The sequence below is a fragment of the Lichenostomus cassidix genome, chromosome 14 (genome assembly GCF_008360975.1).
Source record: "Lichenostomus cassidix isolate B80296 chromosome 14, HeHo_3.0, whole genome shotgun sequence".
Taxonomy (NCBI): Eukaryota; Metazoa; Chordata; class Aves; order Passeriformes; family Meliphagidae; genus Lichenostomus; species Lichenostomus cassidix.
Window position 1 is genome coordinate 13,690,353 of NC_139495.1, and position 15,870 is coordinate 13,706,222.

Consider the following 15,870-nt stretch of genomic DNA (forward strand, 5'->3'; position numbering starts at 1 on the left):
CTCCTCCTGCGTCCCTCACCGAGCCCGGGCTGGGGACGGGCCGAGTCCCCTCACGGTGCGGGCCGAGTCCCCTCACGGCCCTCCACCGAGTGGCTTCACAGGGCGCCCGGGCTCGGTCCCCTCCCAGCTCAGGCCGAGTCCACTCACGCAGGCTGGGGCCCCTCACGGCCCCGCCTGGGTCCCCTCACGGGGGCGTTTCCCGGCCTCTGCCAGGAGGTCAGCCGCCAAGGCCAGGACACCGTTTCTAAACCGTTGCTGTTTTGATGGCTAAAATCCCGTTCGTGTTTGTGAGGACTTGTTAGGAAAGGGAGTCAGATACAGGTTACAAAGCCGCCCTCCTCTCCCCGCGCAGACACGCCTGCGGGTATCTCACAGTGAACGAGCTCGGGAGCTCATTGCGCGGGACAGGCTGCCGCCGCAGCTCGGCGATCGGAGCTGGCAGGGCTCGGTGCACTGTGGCTCTCCCAGTTTCCCCTACGGAGGGGACTGAGGGCTGAGGAGAAACTGCGCCGGGCTGGAAGCAGCCCTCAGGAAGCCCCTGTGTGCCACACGTTGGCCAGGCTTCCCGCTCGACTCTGGGCAAATTGCTTAACACCTCATTTTTCCATTTTTCTGAAACTCCTCATCTGCTGGGGCTGTTTGAACGTAGATCATCGAGATCTAAGGGGCCGAGGTACTGGAGAAAGACTTTGGATGGGGTGCGGGTGAGAGAGGAAATTAACCACTCCAGTGAGAGCTGAATTTGGAACGTGCGTGAGAGCAGAGCCTGGCCTCCATGAACACCGCAGCCAAAAAAAAAAAAAAAAAAAAAAAAAAATATGGAGCAGATCTCTTTCGGTGAGCACTAACCACTTCCAGACCGAGGAGCTTTCGGAAGGGAACCGTGCCCACCGAACAGAGCCAGCTTTGTAATCCCAGGCCCGGGGAAGCTCGCTGGAAAGCTGTGTGTGCAATTCACTCGTGTTTGCAGCTGGTCTTTTGGGACTACGCCGGGCCGAGTAGCTGTTTGGAGGTTCACATCTAAGAAACACCCGCATGGAACGGGGTTTGTGGGGCACTCCACGTTACGGATTAGGTGGAACAAACACAGCATGAGCCTTTGCATCACTCCGACACCCTTCCACTGGCTGCATTTCCACCTGGAACCAACTCCAGCCGTTCATCGAGATTCCCTGTGTGGCAGCCAAAACCAAAATGACTTCTGAGCTGGTTGCAAACGCTGCCCTCCTCCTACTGTGCTCACTGCTACCTGTCGCTGACCCCACGGCATTCCCGAGAGTGACACTGTACCAGAGCTCTTGTACCTGCTGAGAAACACCTGAATCCTCCTTCTGCCTCACACTGGGTGTGCTTTGACCATTAGCCATGAAATGTGCTCCTGCAGGGATCGCAGGGGATCTGGTGCAGATCCTCCCCTCTGTCCAGGCTCGTTTCAGTTATCCGCGGGTTGGCTTCAACTTGCTTCAGTCACTGCCCTGGCAGCGTCCTGCTCTGCATTTTAAATTCCCAACTGGGGAGAAGTGCAGGGAAGGACAGCAACCTCTGAGGTGCCTTCCCAGCTCCAGGGTGGCTGCTCCATTTTCCCTGCACTGGAAGACCCATGGGCTGCAATTTGCTGTGGGAGAAGCACCCGATGCACACCCAGATGATCCTGTAAGTCATGAACTGCTGTCACTTACTGCTGTTCACTGCCACTGGCTTGAAGGGACAACATGTACTGCTGCCATTCAACAGTGACCAAGGCGGGGGCCATGCCAGCCTGTTTGGCAGGAGGGCTTCTCCTCCTCATCCCTTTGCTCTAACACATCCGGGTGGAAGACGGAGCTCAAGTGCTGTGGGCAGATCTCTGGCCCGGTGGGACAGGGATGAGCCATGTGGGGAAGCCCAGCTGTGCAGGCAGCAAGAGGGAAAACTCCCAGCCTGCAGCAGGAGGCAGGAGCCAGCAGCAGAGTGGAGCAGGATGGGCAGCCCAGGAAAAGAGCAGAGAACCATCACTGCAGCTTGATGTTCAGATTTAAGCACCTTCTTCCCCTCCAGAATTCAGTTAGGGGAAGGTCTTTACCCTTCCTACTCGGTGGTAAAGCTCCTGCACCAAGCTCCAGTGTACCTTATAAATTCCCATCTTTCTAAGATGCTGTTCCTACTACTGTATCTCCCCATCAAAAAGACTTGGAAAAGCCATGCCTATCCAGGCTTCAGATATGCTGAATTTCCTATCAACACTCACAGGAGACTGGACTGAAGCCCCCTGAAGACTGCAGGGACTGCAGTGCCAGTCCCTCCTCAGGTTTGATTTCAGCTCTGCACTTCCCTTCTCTTCCTGGTAAAACACCTACTCTTACCTAACACACCTGCTCCAGAGAGCTGCAGGTATTGGATCTGCATCGATCCCTTGGCTCTGTGATCTCACCACACTTTAGGTTGTACTTAAAAAATATTCCAGTATTTGCTTCCCATCCGTTGTTTTTTTCCACTCTTCCCCAGGAATGGGCACCCCAAGTGAGCTGCAGCATTGGGCCACGCCAGCTCTGTGCTCCAAACTGGACTCAGCTTATGCAAATCCAGAAGTGGTGCCGATGCCTTTAAAATGGAGGCTACTTAGAGGAATTAGTGAGATTGACTGCAGTTATCTTAACCTCGGGTGTCAGGCTCCGCTGATCCTCGCGGGCACCAGCCAAGTGGAACCATCCTTCAATCCAAGCAGTTTTACCAGCTTTTATTAGAAACACCAGCACATTTCAAGTTTCCTCTTTTTGATCACAAATATAGTATTTTTCCTCTTTTTAAGTACACAGCATGAGACACAGCATCAGGGCTTTCCATCTTTTTTTTTTCTGTTTGGTTTTTTTTTTTTTTACAGCCATTTCTTTTGGACAAGCTTTGGGTTTAGTGTTCACTGACCTCACCCCAGCCCCTAATTTTGACATCTTGAATTGCTGAAGACAATTGCGTGGGCAGATGAATCCGATGGTAGTGAAAAAGGTACAATAGTTAAAAGTCTGCAAGTAAAAGTTGAAGCAGAGACCCTCTCCAGTTAAAAAGGATGAAGTGGCGCCGCAGCGCACGATTTTCACAGTACAGGGACAAAAGTTGAGATAAAGATTTGCTCTTCTCCCCCCCTTCTCCCCCACCAGTGTCCCGATAAAAACGTTAAGGCTGGAGGAAGCGCTAACTGGATGTGAAAAGCCACATGTGCCCTGTGGTGCCCCGGGATACAGTGCTGGACTCGCTGCACAGCCCATGCCAGGCGCACGGAACCGAGAAGCCTCGAGCTCTGAGGGATGGCGGTTTAGGCTCGTCGTGGTTTGAGCTCACACCTACGCTGGGAAAGTTCTCCTGGACTTTTTAACTCCCAGAAAGCAATTCACTGAGGGGAGGAGGGGTGAGTATCCCAGGGACATGAGGGCATGGTGACAGGATATTAAAGGGAACATGTACATGATTTGTTATTTTTTATTCCACAGAAAACCCTCAAATCTAGACTCAGAGTTAACAGCAGAAAAATAGTGTTAAAGTCAATAGGTTCATATTTTACTGTAGACTAAATAAATTAGCCTAGAATTAACTCAATACTCTCTATTTTCCTTTCATTGGTGATCCTTCTCTAAATTAATGCAGTTTTTAAAAAGCAACGGCTATTAATAATTTATTCCAGTTAACCCTTATGGATGAACACCTGCGAAGAGTCGATGTCTGGGAACCATTCCCCTCTCCTCTCCCTCCCCGAAAAGGAAACAATCGCTCAGGGTGTTGTAAAACAGACATGCTACCTACAATATCCATGGATCGTGCCTCTCCTACCGCTGCCTCTGGCTGCTCCGGGTCATGAGTGAATCGTCATAGCTATGTCTTACAAAGAACATGATCGAAAAAAATATATAAATAAATAAAAACCTTAAACATTCTTACATGGATTTTAAAGAACAGAATACATGTTAAAAACTTCAGTAATTTATATCAATTTTAAGCAATACTTTATATACAATGGAAAAAAGACATGCATAGTCCAAATACAATGTTGAAAACAGCATTTTCATAACAAAAAACCCAAACACTAAGTGTTAATACCATGTACATGGATTCAAGAAGGACCACCCTTTTTGTCTGTTGCACACAGTTTATTTAACAATATGATATTATAAGTAAGAAATGAGTTTTTTTTCTTTTTACCATTCTATACAGTGATTGAATCTTCTTGGATTTTCTTATTTATAGTAATTATAGCGCTTGCATGATTTACACTAGAATTGCTTTCCTCGTTTCAAGTTTCACACAGAAGAAAGAAAGAAAAGAATGTTTCTTCTCTATCCAGATCAGCACGGCCTAAGAGTGATCATCCCTATTTCATCTAAGACCAGTTTTATCAGAGAAACAAAGCAACAATTTCTACATCTGCAAGACAAGGATTTTGGCGTTGGCCAATGTGTGCAAGAGTCAATTCCTATCTTCCCAGGGGTAATACTTCAAACGCCTGCAGAGTTCACTATAGAAAACAAAAATCTTCCCGCCATGTGTCAAAGTTACCGGGATACGCTATAATGTTGCATTATTTCAGGAAACAGTTTCTGAATATTATTTTTTTTCTTCTTTTAAACGCAAATGTTTAAAGTCTTGAAAATACAAATAAAAAATATGAATATAATGAACTTGTTTTCCCCGTTAAAAAAAAGGTATGAGTCAACAGCAACAAAAAAATAAAAACCAAAAAAACCCACAAAAGAGACCAGATATTTTAACCGCCTGGCATTAACAAAAAAATATATTCTTTGTATTGTTTTTTTTTTCTTTTTATTTTTAAACAGCAATTAATTCTTCCATCTGTAGGAAGCAGCAGTTCCATCTAGGATTCAAAACAACCCAGATGTCTGAATTTTTCAGTACAAAATATCCAAGAACACGAAAGGAAAGAAGAAACAAAAGTGATGCTCCCATAATGCTACAAACCCTCCACAAATTTCTCTAATGTGTCCCCGGTGGTGTCACCGACCAGAGACAATTCGTTAGACAACGCACTGCGGTTGGGGGTGTTTAGTTGGGGAAGCATTGCACTCTGTTCTGGGTTGCCCAAGTGTCCCTGATCCATGGAGCTAGCCATAGTGACTGCGAGTCCTGGGTGGGGGGAACCAGTCTGGGGAGAGACGTGGTGCGGTGACGGTTGGGGCTGTATCCTGGGTGACGGGCTGGAATGTGGTGGCTGGGACTGGGGACGGGGAGACTGAACGGGCGCTGGGGACCGCACCTGGTTGCTGAGGGAGGTGGCGATCTGCTGGCCAGGGAGATGAGACGCCTGCGGTTGTCCTGAGAGCATGTGCTGCTGTGGGCTCATGGGGTTGGGCTGCCCGGGGGACCCTATCTGCTGCTTCATCTGCTGCTGCTGCAGGATGCGCTGCTGCAGGGCCTGCTGGATGTTGGGAGCGCCGTCCGCCCCCAGGCCGGGCTGGCCCATCTGGTTCAGCTGTCCCATCTGAGCCATCTGTCCCATGGAACTCCCCTGTATGGATAGGTGCTGCTGCATCCGCTGCTGCTGCATGGCTTGGGGGTAACCTCCTGGGCCTTGGGGCTGCTGGAACTGGTTGTGTGCTGCCATCCCTCCTGCCATGCCGGCCCCTCCCTGCTGCTGCTGCTGCTGTTGCTGCAGTAGCTGCCGCCTCAGGATCTCGCGGTACTGCGGGCTCATGTTGGCCATGCTCGGGTTGTGGCCGGGGTTCATGATGTTGATTGCCTGTCCCTGGGGGTTCATAGCTCCGATCCCTTGCTGCTGCGGGGGGACACTCGGTCTCTGCACTCCGGCTTGCATCGCGTTCATGTTCTGCAGTCCCGCCTGCGCGTGCATGCCCGGCTGTTGCATGCCGGTCTGTGGCTGCTGCATCCCAGGCTGGGGCTGTATCCCTGCTTGCGGCTGCATCCCAGGCTGGTTTGCCACGTATTTGGCTGTTCTTTGCTTTATAAAAGCTGCCATAAGCTGAGGGTTGGATTTAAGGATATTAAGAACCTGCTGCTGCTGCTGCGGAGAACTCGGAGATTTCAAGGTCCTCAGCAAGTCCTGAAGTGCATTGGGGGTGATGCTCCGTGGCGGTTGCTGCACGCCCGGCATCCTGGGCCCGGCCACGGCTTGCGGCGTCGCCATCGGCATCACCGGTCTGGCCATTCCCGGCTGCATCGGCTGCTGCTGCGGCATCGGCGGTGACTGCCACTGCCCGGGCTGCATGTTGGACATCACGGGGCCGCTCACGGGGTTGGGCCGGGGTACATTCATGCTGACTTGCGGCATCTGGTTCACCGAGCCCACCGCGGGGTTCACGAGGCCCGGGCGGCCGGGAGGCAAACCATTGTTCATGTTGTTGACCCTGTAGAGCTGCTGCTGCTGCTGGGCAGCCTCTCTCTCGATCTGCCGAGCCGCTTCCACGGCAGCCGGCGGTGGCTGAGCCGGAGGCGGCGGCGCAGAAACCGGGTTTGCGGGTTTTCCTGTCGAGACGGTAGTGGGGGGCTGAGTTCTGGACACACTGGGAAAGCCGGCCGGTGACATACTTACAGGGGAGGGCTGGGGCTGGGGAGCAGGCTGCGGTGTTTGCGGTGTACTTGGCTGCTGCGTAGGGGTACCAGGCGTTGCTGAGGTAGGAGAAGGCAAACTTTGCTGAGGCACGTTTCGGGTGTTCATGGTAGCCATCCTTCTGCGCATGAGCTGAGCCTGCTGCAGGCGGTGCTGGATCTGCTGCTGTCGGAGCTTGTGTTTGATATTGAGACAGAATGGCACGGGGCATTTGTTCTCTTGGCAGTGTTTGGCATGGTAGCAGCAAAGAGCTATGAGCTGTTTGCACACCGGACAGCCACCGTTGGTCTTGCGCTTGCAGCCCTTGGTGTGCTGGACAACCCGTTTCATCTTCTGGCAGGATGGCAAGGAGCAGTTTGCATTGCGGCACTGGCAGGCGTGGACGAGGGATTGGATGCAGCGCTGGATGCTCAGCCGGCGCGACTCCTGGGGGCTCTTGGACTGCTGCTCTCCTTGGCTGTTGCTCTCATCATCCAGACCCAGGCCCCACTTAACCATCTTGTGGTCATGGCTCTTAGTGTTGTAGCAGTTGATGCAGAGGTCGTAGTCCTGCAAGGAGAGAAAACCCAGAGCTCAGCTGCTGATGGAGCACGAACCACACGGGCAGAGAGCAAGGTGGTGCCATGGAGCAGCACCAGCCCTCTGTGCAGGCACATGTTGGGTGTTAGTGGGTGCAACCCCACAGAGCACAAGCAGTGTCACACACTGTCAACAGTTGCCACTTCAATTCACACCTGTACTCAGCCAGGGAAGTGGCTGCACAGCCTGTCCAGGCTTTGGAAGTGGGCTTTGGGGCAGGGAGGGCAGCAGGCTCAGCAAAGCCAGCCTGCAATCACAGCTCTTCACTTGGCAGGTAACAATGCAATGAGGAGCTGTTATTGTGTCATTTTGTTACATGAAAAAGTCTTGCAGAAATTTTTTTTTTTTTTTTTAGTTTTACCCCTTTTGATGACATTAACTGTTTATTTTTCTGTGATACCTACTAAGGTGCCAACACCTCCAACTAGTAAGATAAACCTCCAGTCACTGCCTAAAAAAGTAGGGTCTGGCTCTCCATTTATCTATGCTTAGTGTAATTACTGACTACTAATTACTACCCTGACATACGTTTTTTAAAATCTCTAAACAAGTGCAAGTTTCATGCTGAGACAGACGCTTTCCTGAAAACCCCCACATTTTTGCTGCCCAGTCCCTTTTTTGGCTGGAGGAAGGGCAGTCCCTTACATGGAGGTATCCAGGGGCAGCCTAAAGGCCCTACCTCCTTCCACCACCTAATTCCCTGTGCATGTCTGATCGGTCTCCTGCAGCCTCGCCTCGAGAAGCTCTGCTCAATGCTTTCCTCAGAGGGATTAATTAAGACTCTTCCCCCACAAACATGGCAGTAACTTGCAGTGTAAAAATGAGGCTGCACTTACTCAGATTTCTTTTGTTCAGCTACAGCCAGAGGTCAACACAAGCCCTCCAGAAGCCTCAAGCCCACTGGTACAACCTCATGGATAACTGCTCTCTAACATAGATCCTGAAATTTGAGCAGCCTGGTCTAGTGAAAGGTGTCTCTGACCACGGCAAGGGGGTGGACCAAGATGGTCTTTGAGGTCCCTTTCAACATAAACCATTCTCAGATTTGTGATTCCTTAAAATCAAGTTAGAAATTTGGCTATGCAGAGGAGCTGTTGCAGAATAAACAGTGCAGCAGGAGCCATCCCAGAGCACTTGTGTTTTCCATGTTGAGAAACTAAAGTAACTTATTCTAGAAGAAGAGGCATTGACTTGACAGTCATCTTCCTTTAAGGCTTAGCAGCCCTTTTATCAGGATAGGCTTAATTTGGAGGAACTTTGGGCAATATTCAAAAGACCTCATCAAACTCAGCTGTAGGACAAGAGAGGGCTGAGTTCTGAGGTGCCCCACACATCCCTCAGAGACAGTGCCATGCCACCCATGCCCACACGTACCTCGCAGACAGTGCAATGCCACCTGGTCTCCACGTGGTGCTTGCACTCATTGCACGTGTAGACGAAGCGATCCTGCCCCTGGGTGTGCAGCTCCACCAGCATGCACAGCGTGGACCACTTGGATCGGCGCAGGGAGGAGAATTCCCAGTGCTTATCTCTGGCCAAGGTGAGGAAGGCGTCTCGCCCGTCCATCAGATCACAGCTCAGTAATGGATCCGGGTCCACAATGGGGTGCAGAGTGTTAATCACAGGCCCAGCGTGTAAATGAATCACAAAAAAGACCTGCAGAGAAATGGGGGAAGAAATAAAAGGCAACGAGGTCAGGTAATGTTGCAGGAAGAAGCTCGTGTTCTCTGCTGCGATGGTGTGCTATAAACCTTATCTAATTAACTTAGTTTAGCCTAATCTCTTCCAATATGTTGTTATGCAACAGAAACATTCCCAGCCTAACCACAGAGGGTTTACTCCTGATTTTTCAGTTCTGAGTATCACCGTGCCTGGATTTACAGGAATAAACCCTTCTCTTTACACTGCAGATTTCCACAGTACCTCTTTATGCTTCTCCATGGTGGCATAGAGCTTCTGAGACAGGTCATTGGACACGTTTGGCATGCTGGGCTTCTTCTTGTTAGCTCTGCTGATGCTGCTCTTATTCTTGTTGGTTTTTTTGTTGTTCTTTTTCTTGGCATTCTTGCTGTCGCCCTGGCTCCCCTGGAATAAAGGCACGGGGAAGATGTTACACTTTGGAGAGCTCTCTCCCATTCACTGGGCTCACAGTGACACACTTCTGCTGTCAGGAATAGAACTTTGTTCCAATGCCTGCAAATCAGCCCTCCTGTGTTAAATATATCCTATCTTCCAGGAAAAATCAAAAGCCAAACTGGCAGGCAAACAAATCCAAACACTGTTTAAAAATAGACTTTTAAAGTATGTATATACATTACAAAATTCCCATTTTACACTGATTATTTTTCCTTCTCAAACATCATACTTCAGCTTCCACTCCTTAGATCTTGCAGCTGATGATAAAATGACATGAATAATATGGACTTAAAATTCCAGGAGTGCAGCACTTTGCTTTGCTGTGCATTTGGTGTGTCACATACTTGCTTGAGCTGTGATTTAATGTTTGTTTTTACTGAACAGATTTAGGGCTAGGGCACAGAAAAGGATTGCAGGATTTGAATTGAAACCAGCTAAACACCTTATTCTCCATCCTGCAGACTTCCAGCTGCACGTGCAACTCCCAAAAAAATAATCTCCAAAACCTCCACTTGTGCCCAAGTTACAACACAAACCACAGTGGCCATACACTGAATGTTAGATGTAAGTAAAGAAAGTGAAAAATAGCAGATGATGCTATTTAGATGAGCTGGGAGAACAGAAATAACTTTCAATGTTCTCATGTCCTTGAAAAATCAAAACCCAAGCCCTTGGCAGGGAGGGCTCAGGAAAAACCCCTCTCCAACTTCTAGAATGTTGGTCATCATAAAATTAAAAATAAGCTACTGAAATACTTGGGTATATATAAATATAAATATATACACATATGCAAGCAAGTTCCACGAACAGTATGTACAAGCAAACACAGGGTTTATCCACAGGCATATTTATTTGAGGAAAACAAAAATATTCCAACTGCAGAAAGCAGTTCTATTTATAGACTGCTGCCATCCTTCCATTCCATTAATTAGGCTTGGACAGGAATTCCCTGTCCCCTCCTGGGTTCTCTCTAACTAATTTTGTGTATTTTTTTACCAAACCTGTTTGGAAATTAAAATGAGACTATTTTATAGGAAACCAGACAGAACTCTAAGTGACTTGAAGGGATTCAGAAGTGACCTGTTTATGTTCCTATCCTGACTGCCCCCACATTTTCTACCACTGATGGAATTGGAGCCTGTCCTCCTTTGCCTCCACATCCTAAAGCACCAATTGAGATCTTAAAATTTAAACCCCAAAAGGAAGAACAGACTGAAACTTAGCAAACAAGCCAAGTCTAAGTTTTCTTTCTACTCCACCTTCAGCAAGTTTATATTTGGCAAACTGCACAAAGTATTCCAAGCTGTTTTAAGAAGTTTTGGGTTGTGTTTGTACCACTTCATTCAGGCATTCAGCCAGATCAGCCAGAGATGCTGACTGACAGTTCCTGGGGGAACCTCACCCCTTCAGAACCTTTGCCAAGAATTCTGAATATTTACCACTTCTTTAGACTAAACTTGACTGATACCTGTAGCACATGTGGACTTTTAGTAAGCTTTCTCTTCACATATACAACGTTTAGGAAGAGGAATTATAGGCAGACAGATTCTGTGCCATTTCAATACCAAGATCCATGTGGTGCTTAGACCCAGGGAGATCCCCATTGCTGGGCAGTTTCCTCCATGAACTGTCCCAGTTTCTGCACTGGGGAAGTGCTCATGCTTTTAAAGTTGCTCCTGTTCCTAAGCCAAGTGGCAAAGACCTCACCGTCCCATTGTTGGATGACACCTCAGCACCCTGGGTGCACGTTTTGTCCCCCTGCTGCCCAAGGCATGAAGTGGGAGCACAGGGATGTTCCCAGCCAAGGCTGCATTGTCTCACTTTGGGCCACAACTTGTCTGAGTTCACAGTTTGCTGCTTTTTCAAACACCTTTTTTCCCCTCCTAGATGCAGAGTAAACACTCAGACCAATGTTTTCCCTGATTTACTGGAAGCGATCCTGTTAGGAAGAGAGGGCTGCAGCCTAATTCCAAGCCTTGCCTTCCACTTCTTTTTACACTGCTGTTTGTTGAACTATCTCAATATTCAAAGTTAAATTCAGAAGTGACAAGTGAAAGCTATTAACTTTCTGGTTCCATAAAAACAGCCACAAACTGTATTAGCTTTGAAAGGGCTGCTAAGGTTTAACAGAAGGAACTTTCTGGCATCACAAAACTGGTGGATTAAGGTCCCTCCCTCCACATCAATCCCATGTAATGCAGACTGAAGGCAAGTAGTCACAGCATCTAAGCTGAAGGCAGGTTTTCCCCAGGTAAAGCTTTTGGCTCCAGCTCAATCTCTCAGATTTCAGATTTTCCTACAATATTTATTTTCAAAACATCTTGCTGCAAATCTCAAGTAAAAGGGACAGGATAAAAGTGCTGTGGCCATTTGGTTGCAGATAAAATCAAGACAGAAATAAAAATGAATGATGACATTCTGTCCAGGGCCCTGAAAAACTTGGTTGTTGGGTTTGTTTTTTTTTTGGCTTGGTTGGCTTTTATAGACAAAGAGAGAATGCTGGTGAAGGAACAGCACCATCAGGATCAACATTTCCCACCAACGCAAAGCCTGCAATAAACACTTTTAAATTTCAGCCCTTTACTGTCGCAAATGGCTACAAGTACCTGGGCTTAAATAACAGCCACATTTCATTCAGCTTTGAAAAATCCAGCACCTTTCAAAATGCAAATACTGGAGGTGCTTTGCAAAGGTGTGAACCAGAAGCTCAGCCAAATGACTGTAAGCAAATGTGGCGTGGCAAAAGCAGCTTAACACATTTCTCTGAGAAGAGAGATGCTGAACTGACATAAGTGACTTTTGAGTCTGTTAAAAAAGCCCAAACCAAGCCAACAGCAGATTTGTTAACTAAGAACACCAGAAATGCAGTTAAAAGGACCCTTGATTTCATGTCTGCTGTGAATGACCTTTTCTAGTTTAACTCTCCATATTAAAGCACTAATTATCAGCTTTGTGAGCTAAGGGAGAGTATGGCACATAAAGCTAACCCACCTCTGTTGTTTCACTAGCTGCAGTGCTCTCTTCCTTCTTCCTCTCCTCCTCCTCCTGCTCCAACTCCTTAATGCTTTCCTCCAGCACGTTGGGCCAGAAATCACCTTCAAAATAAGGCAGCTCCTTGGCACTGGTCAGCCTGTCCTCGGTTGCTTGTTTGAAGATGTCCTGTTGAGCACATCACACCAGAGCAGGAATAAATAAATGAAGATCACTTAGGAGCGAGAGAGGAGAAGCAGAGCCATGGCCCAGAGCTGCACAGAACAGCTCAACCTCACTCACAGCCCTGGGCTGCTCCTGCCACGTCTCCTTTTCTGGGGGCAGCTCCAGACCCAGCCTGGCAATGCTGCACAGCCCCGTTGCCTGTTCCATCTGAGAGAGAAGTGCTGAGGCCCTCCTGACCCCATCACACCATCAGTTCATGTTCCTGACATGATGGGAGACACCAAGATACCCCTGGAAAATGGAACAAACCCTCCCTGCTTTCAAGGCCCCCTTATCAGGAGACCCAGATTTCCCAGCTCTTTGCTACACGGATGACAAGGCTTGTTGGAGGCTGTTCCTACTCCACTCATTTAGTAACTGTCACTTGCCATCAAAACATCAATTTTTTCCAGCACTGTCACTACCATTAAGAAATTTACAAGGAATTCTTGTAAATTTTAGCATGAAAGGAGTGGCAAATGCTCCCTTTGCCACCTTCTACTTATTTCCTTGGGTACATGTGTGATATTCTCCAGTTACGAAAATCATTCTTGTCATAAGGAGTTTTTTTATTTCACACTAGTGGGGTCCAGCATTGCACCTGCTCCTCCAGAATCACCAGAAACAAACAGCTTCTATGAACCTTGACAAGCTCCATATTTCCTTGCCTAGAAAATGCAGTGAAACACAAATACACAAAGGCAGGTTCTTGCAGATTTCTCTTCATGCAGACACCAAACCTAAGGAATTTTCAGCCTGAAAGGCAGAACCTCAAGAAAATCTACGAAAATGAAGACACTGGCTGAGAATAGACAGTATTCTCTTATAGGGTATTACCCCACTTTTCAAGTGTTATGAAACAACAGTAGCTCCCTTCAGATGAAAAGCCCATAAAAACAAAATCAGAAATGAAACAGTAACAAACCTTGTAGTCATGAATGATTCTCTCAGCAAATGCCTTGTCCAGCATCTTCTTATACCATTCTTGCAAACGTTTGGGTTTGGGTATTTTCTGGTCAGGTGGGTGGCAATGAAAGATGTAATCATCTCCTTCACTGGGGGGACAGGCCCAGATGTGCCCTGTCACATACCTGTGCCACACACAATAAACAACACCTGTGACTCACTGTAAAATTAACTCAAACCCAGTCATAAACTCCCACTTCCGGCTTTATTTTTTAAATTTTAGATTTTTTTTCTTTGTAGCAACAATGCCGAGGCAATAACCTGTATTTTGACAAGGGATGAGGTCTGGGATATAATAATGAAGCTTAAACATCAAATGAAGCTCTGATCAAATGAATGATGTGCTGTCAGTTAAGGAATCCCAACAATAAAAGGCACCTTAGTGACAAAATCCCAATTTCTCTACTGCAGAAGTGGCGTTTGCTCCACATATCTCAGAGAGGGCAGAAGGAAACAGAGGCTGCCCCAAGTGAAAAGCTACTTGGCACCCAGGATTCAAAGAAACACTAAAACCCCAGATTTCTGGTTTCTGACTTACCCAAGTTTCTTCACGTATTCCAGGTATCCGATGAGGATTTCGTGGTAAACAGCAGTTCGGAGGCAGCGGGGGCGGAAGAAGTGGATACTGTCAAGGTAGGAGATGTACACACGCCTGCAGGGACAGAGGGGGACAGAAAGAGACACAGTCAGGGGGGGCTGAAGGCTGCTTTGTCTGCTGAGAGACGACTTGCACACTAGACACACATGCAGAAAGAAAAATTAATGATTTTAATGCATATTTAAGCATCTTAACAATCCTCAAAAGCAAAAGAGGGGAAGCATTTTTTTTAGACAGCAAGAAGATACATCAGACAAAATTCAAAGCAGAATCCAAAAAATGGTAATATTTTTGTTGTGATATTTGTCTTTCCCTTCAAAGTCATCTGCAGTCCTACAGCAGGATGTATTTGCGCCCCAGAACTGAATGTACCTCCCAAACGTCTGTGTCTGACTGTGTGATTGTGCAGGGGAACTGGGGAGATACCCCAGGAGGGTACCTGGTGTTTGGAGGGGGACAATCCGAGCCATATTCCTGCACGTGCATCCCAAAGAAACACACATCCACCCCGTCGATCTCCTCGAATGCAAACAGAGCTTTGGTACGGTAAGGGAAGGATTCTGACATCTCACCAGAATCCACAAATCTGCAGGAAAGGGTAACAGGAGGGAAAAAAACAAACAACAAAAAGCCAATTATTAAAGCAGTGTCCTACCAGAACGAGGGGATTATTTTCAACCTTATTTTTAACTCATTAGGAACATTTTTATGCAGGAGTTAAATGGGGTCAGATCAGAGCTGTAGTAAAACAGGGACTCCTGTTACTGTAAATTCATGAAAAGTCTGTTTCCATACAGAACACAGGATTGAACAGGCCAGCATTGAGTACATGAATATCCTCAGAGACCACAAGCCTTTAAATAGGTTGCAGAGCAGAAAATGTGATGCCTTAATATGAAGTGACGTCACATGAACACAGTCTTTACAAATTAAACCCAAAATACTTCACAGACTAAGCTTTTCATTTATAATGAAGCAAATTAAAAATCACTCCTGAAAGCTGAAGTGCTTATAAAAACAAAACAAGGTGAAGGAAGAGTAGGGAACAGAATCTCAGCAATTGCTCCAAAGTGAACTATGAATTCTGTAACCAAAATGTGGTCACTCTCAAGATGCAGTGACACAAAGTCACAGTATTATAAGCAAGGATGTCCCCACTGCCCCCAAAACAGTCACTTCCTCTACATTTTTTAACCTTTCAAAATCTTAAACATGCCCAAATTTCAAAAATGTGCAAAGACGTTAACGTGCAAATTGGCACAGTTTTGCAATATCCATGCAAGGAGACTTCAAATTAAAATTAAAAGGATTGCATTTATTATAATTAACAGAACTAACCTGGATTTCATTCCTGGTTTAACTTCTACTGTCTTATCTGAACTTGCTACTACCCTGACAAAGACCTCTCCAGCCTCAGGATGGTTCTGTCGCCGCAGGAATTTGTTCACTCTGTCTTCCAAATGGTTCCCTAAACGTGTGGTCTGCAGCCCTGGAAGGGAAGGGGAGAACAGAACCATGGAAATGTTAATATTGGAGCAGTCACTGTTCAGGTCAGGGTGTTTCAGCTTCTCCTCCAGGTGGAAGTAGGTTTTTTCCCTTTTGTTTTACCTCCATATGAAAATTGGATGGTTTTATTTATGCAGCCAGAATTAAGAAAAGCAAATCCATCCATGCTTTTCCCCAGAAGCAAACCCTCCATGCTTTTCACACCCCATGGTGGCAGCTAAACCCACTGGAGTGGCACAATTACCCTGTAAGTGAAGTAACAAAGGCAGCTTTACGTAGCATTTTTCAATTTCAGGCTTATTTTATGAACCCTGCAAACGTTTTCTCCTCCCAGCCCCAC

At 47.2% G+C, this 15,870-nt stretch overlaps 1 protein-coding gene and 1 long non-coding RNA gene across 6 annotated transcripts in view; one reads left to right on the forward strand and one right to left on the reverse strand.

Annotated features, from left to right (window-relative positions):
- The first annotated feature begins 34 nt into the window (after window positions 1-34).
- Window positions 35-3,893, forward strand: LOC146430909 (uncharacterized). The gene is made up of 2 exons (XR_014855182.1): window positions 35-2,287; window positions 2,485-3,893. It is a non-coding gene; the product is annotated as an uncharacterized LOC146430909 (long non-coding RNA).
- Window positions 3,894-3,935: 42 nt separating this feature from the next.
- The window catches only part of CREBBP (CREB binding lysine acetyltransferase), a 94,536-nt gene continuing 82,601 nt past the window's right edge, over window positions 3,936-15,870 (reverse strand). For all 5 annotated transcript variants that reach the window (XM_085075046.1, XM_085075045.1, XM_085075044.1 and 2 more), the window contains 8 exons: window positions 15,363-15,513; window positions 14,464-14,610; window positions 13,965-14,078; window positions 13,386-13,551; window positions 12,257-12,424; window positions 9,053-9,214; window positions 8,504-8,785; window positions 3,936-7,099 (listed from right to left, as the gene is read on the reverse strand). In XM_085075046.1, the coding sequence (XP_084931172.1) occupies window positions 4,937-7,099; window positions 8,504-8,785; window positions 9,053-9,214; window positions 12,257-12,424; window positions 13,386-13,551; window positions 13,965-14,078; window positions 14,464-14,610; window positions 15,363-15,513 (3,353 nt within the window). In that variant the 3' untranslated portion in view covers window positions 3,936-4,936. The remainder of the gene's footprint in view (window positions 7,100-8,503; window positions 8,786-9,052; window positions 9,215-12,256; window positions 12,425-13,385; window positions 13,552-13,964; window positions 14,079-14,463; window positions 14,611-15,362; window positions 15,514-15,870) is intronic.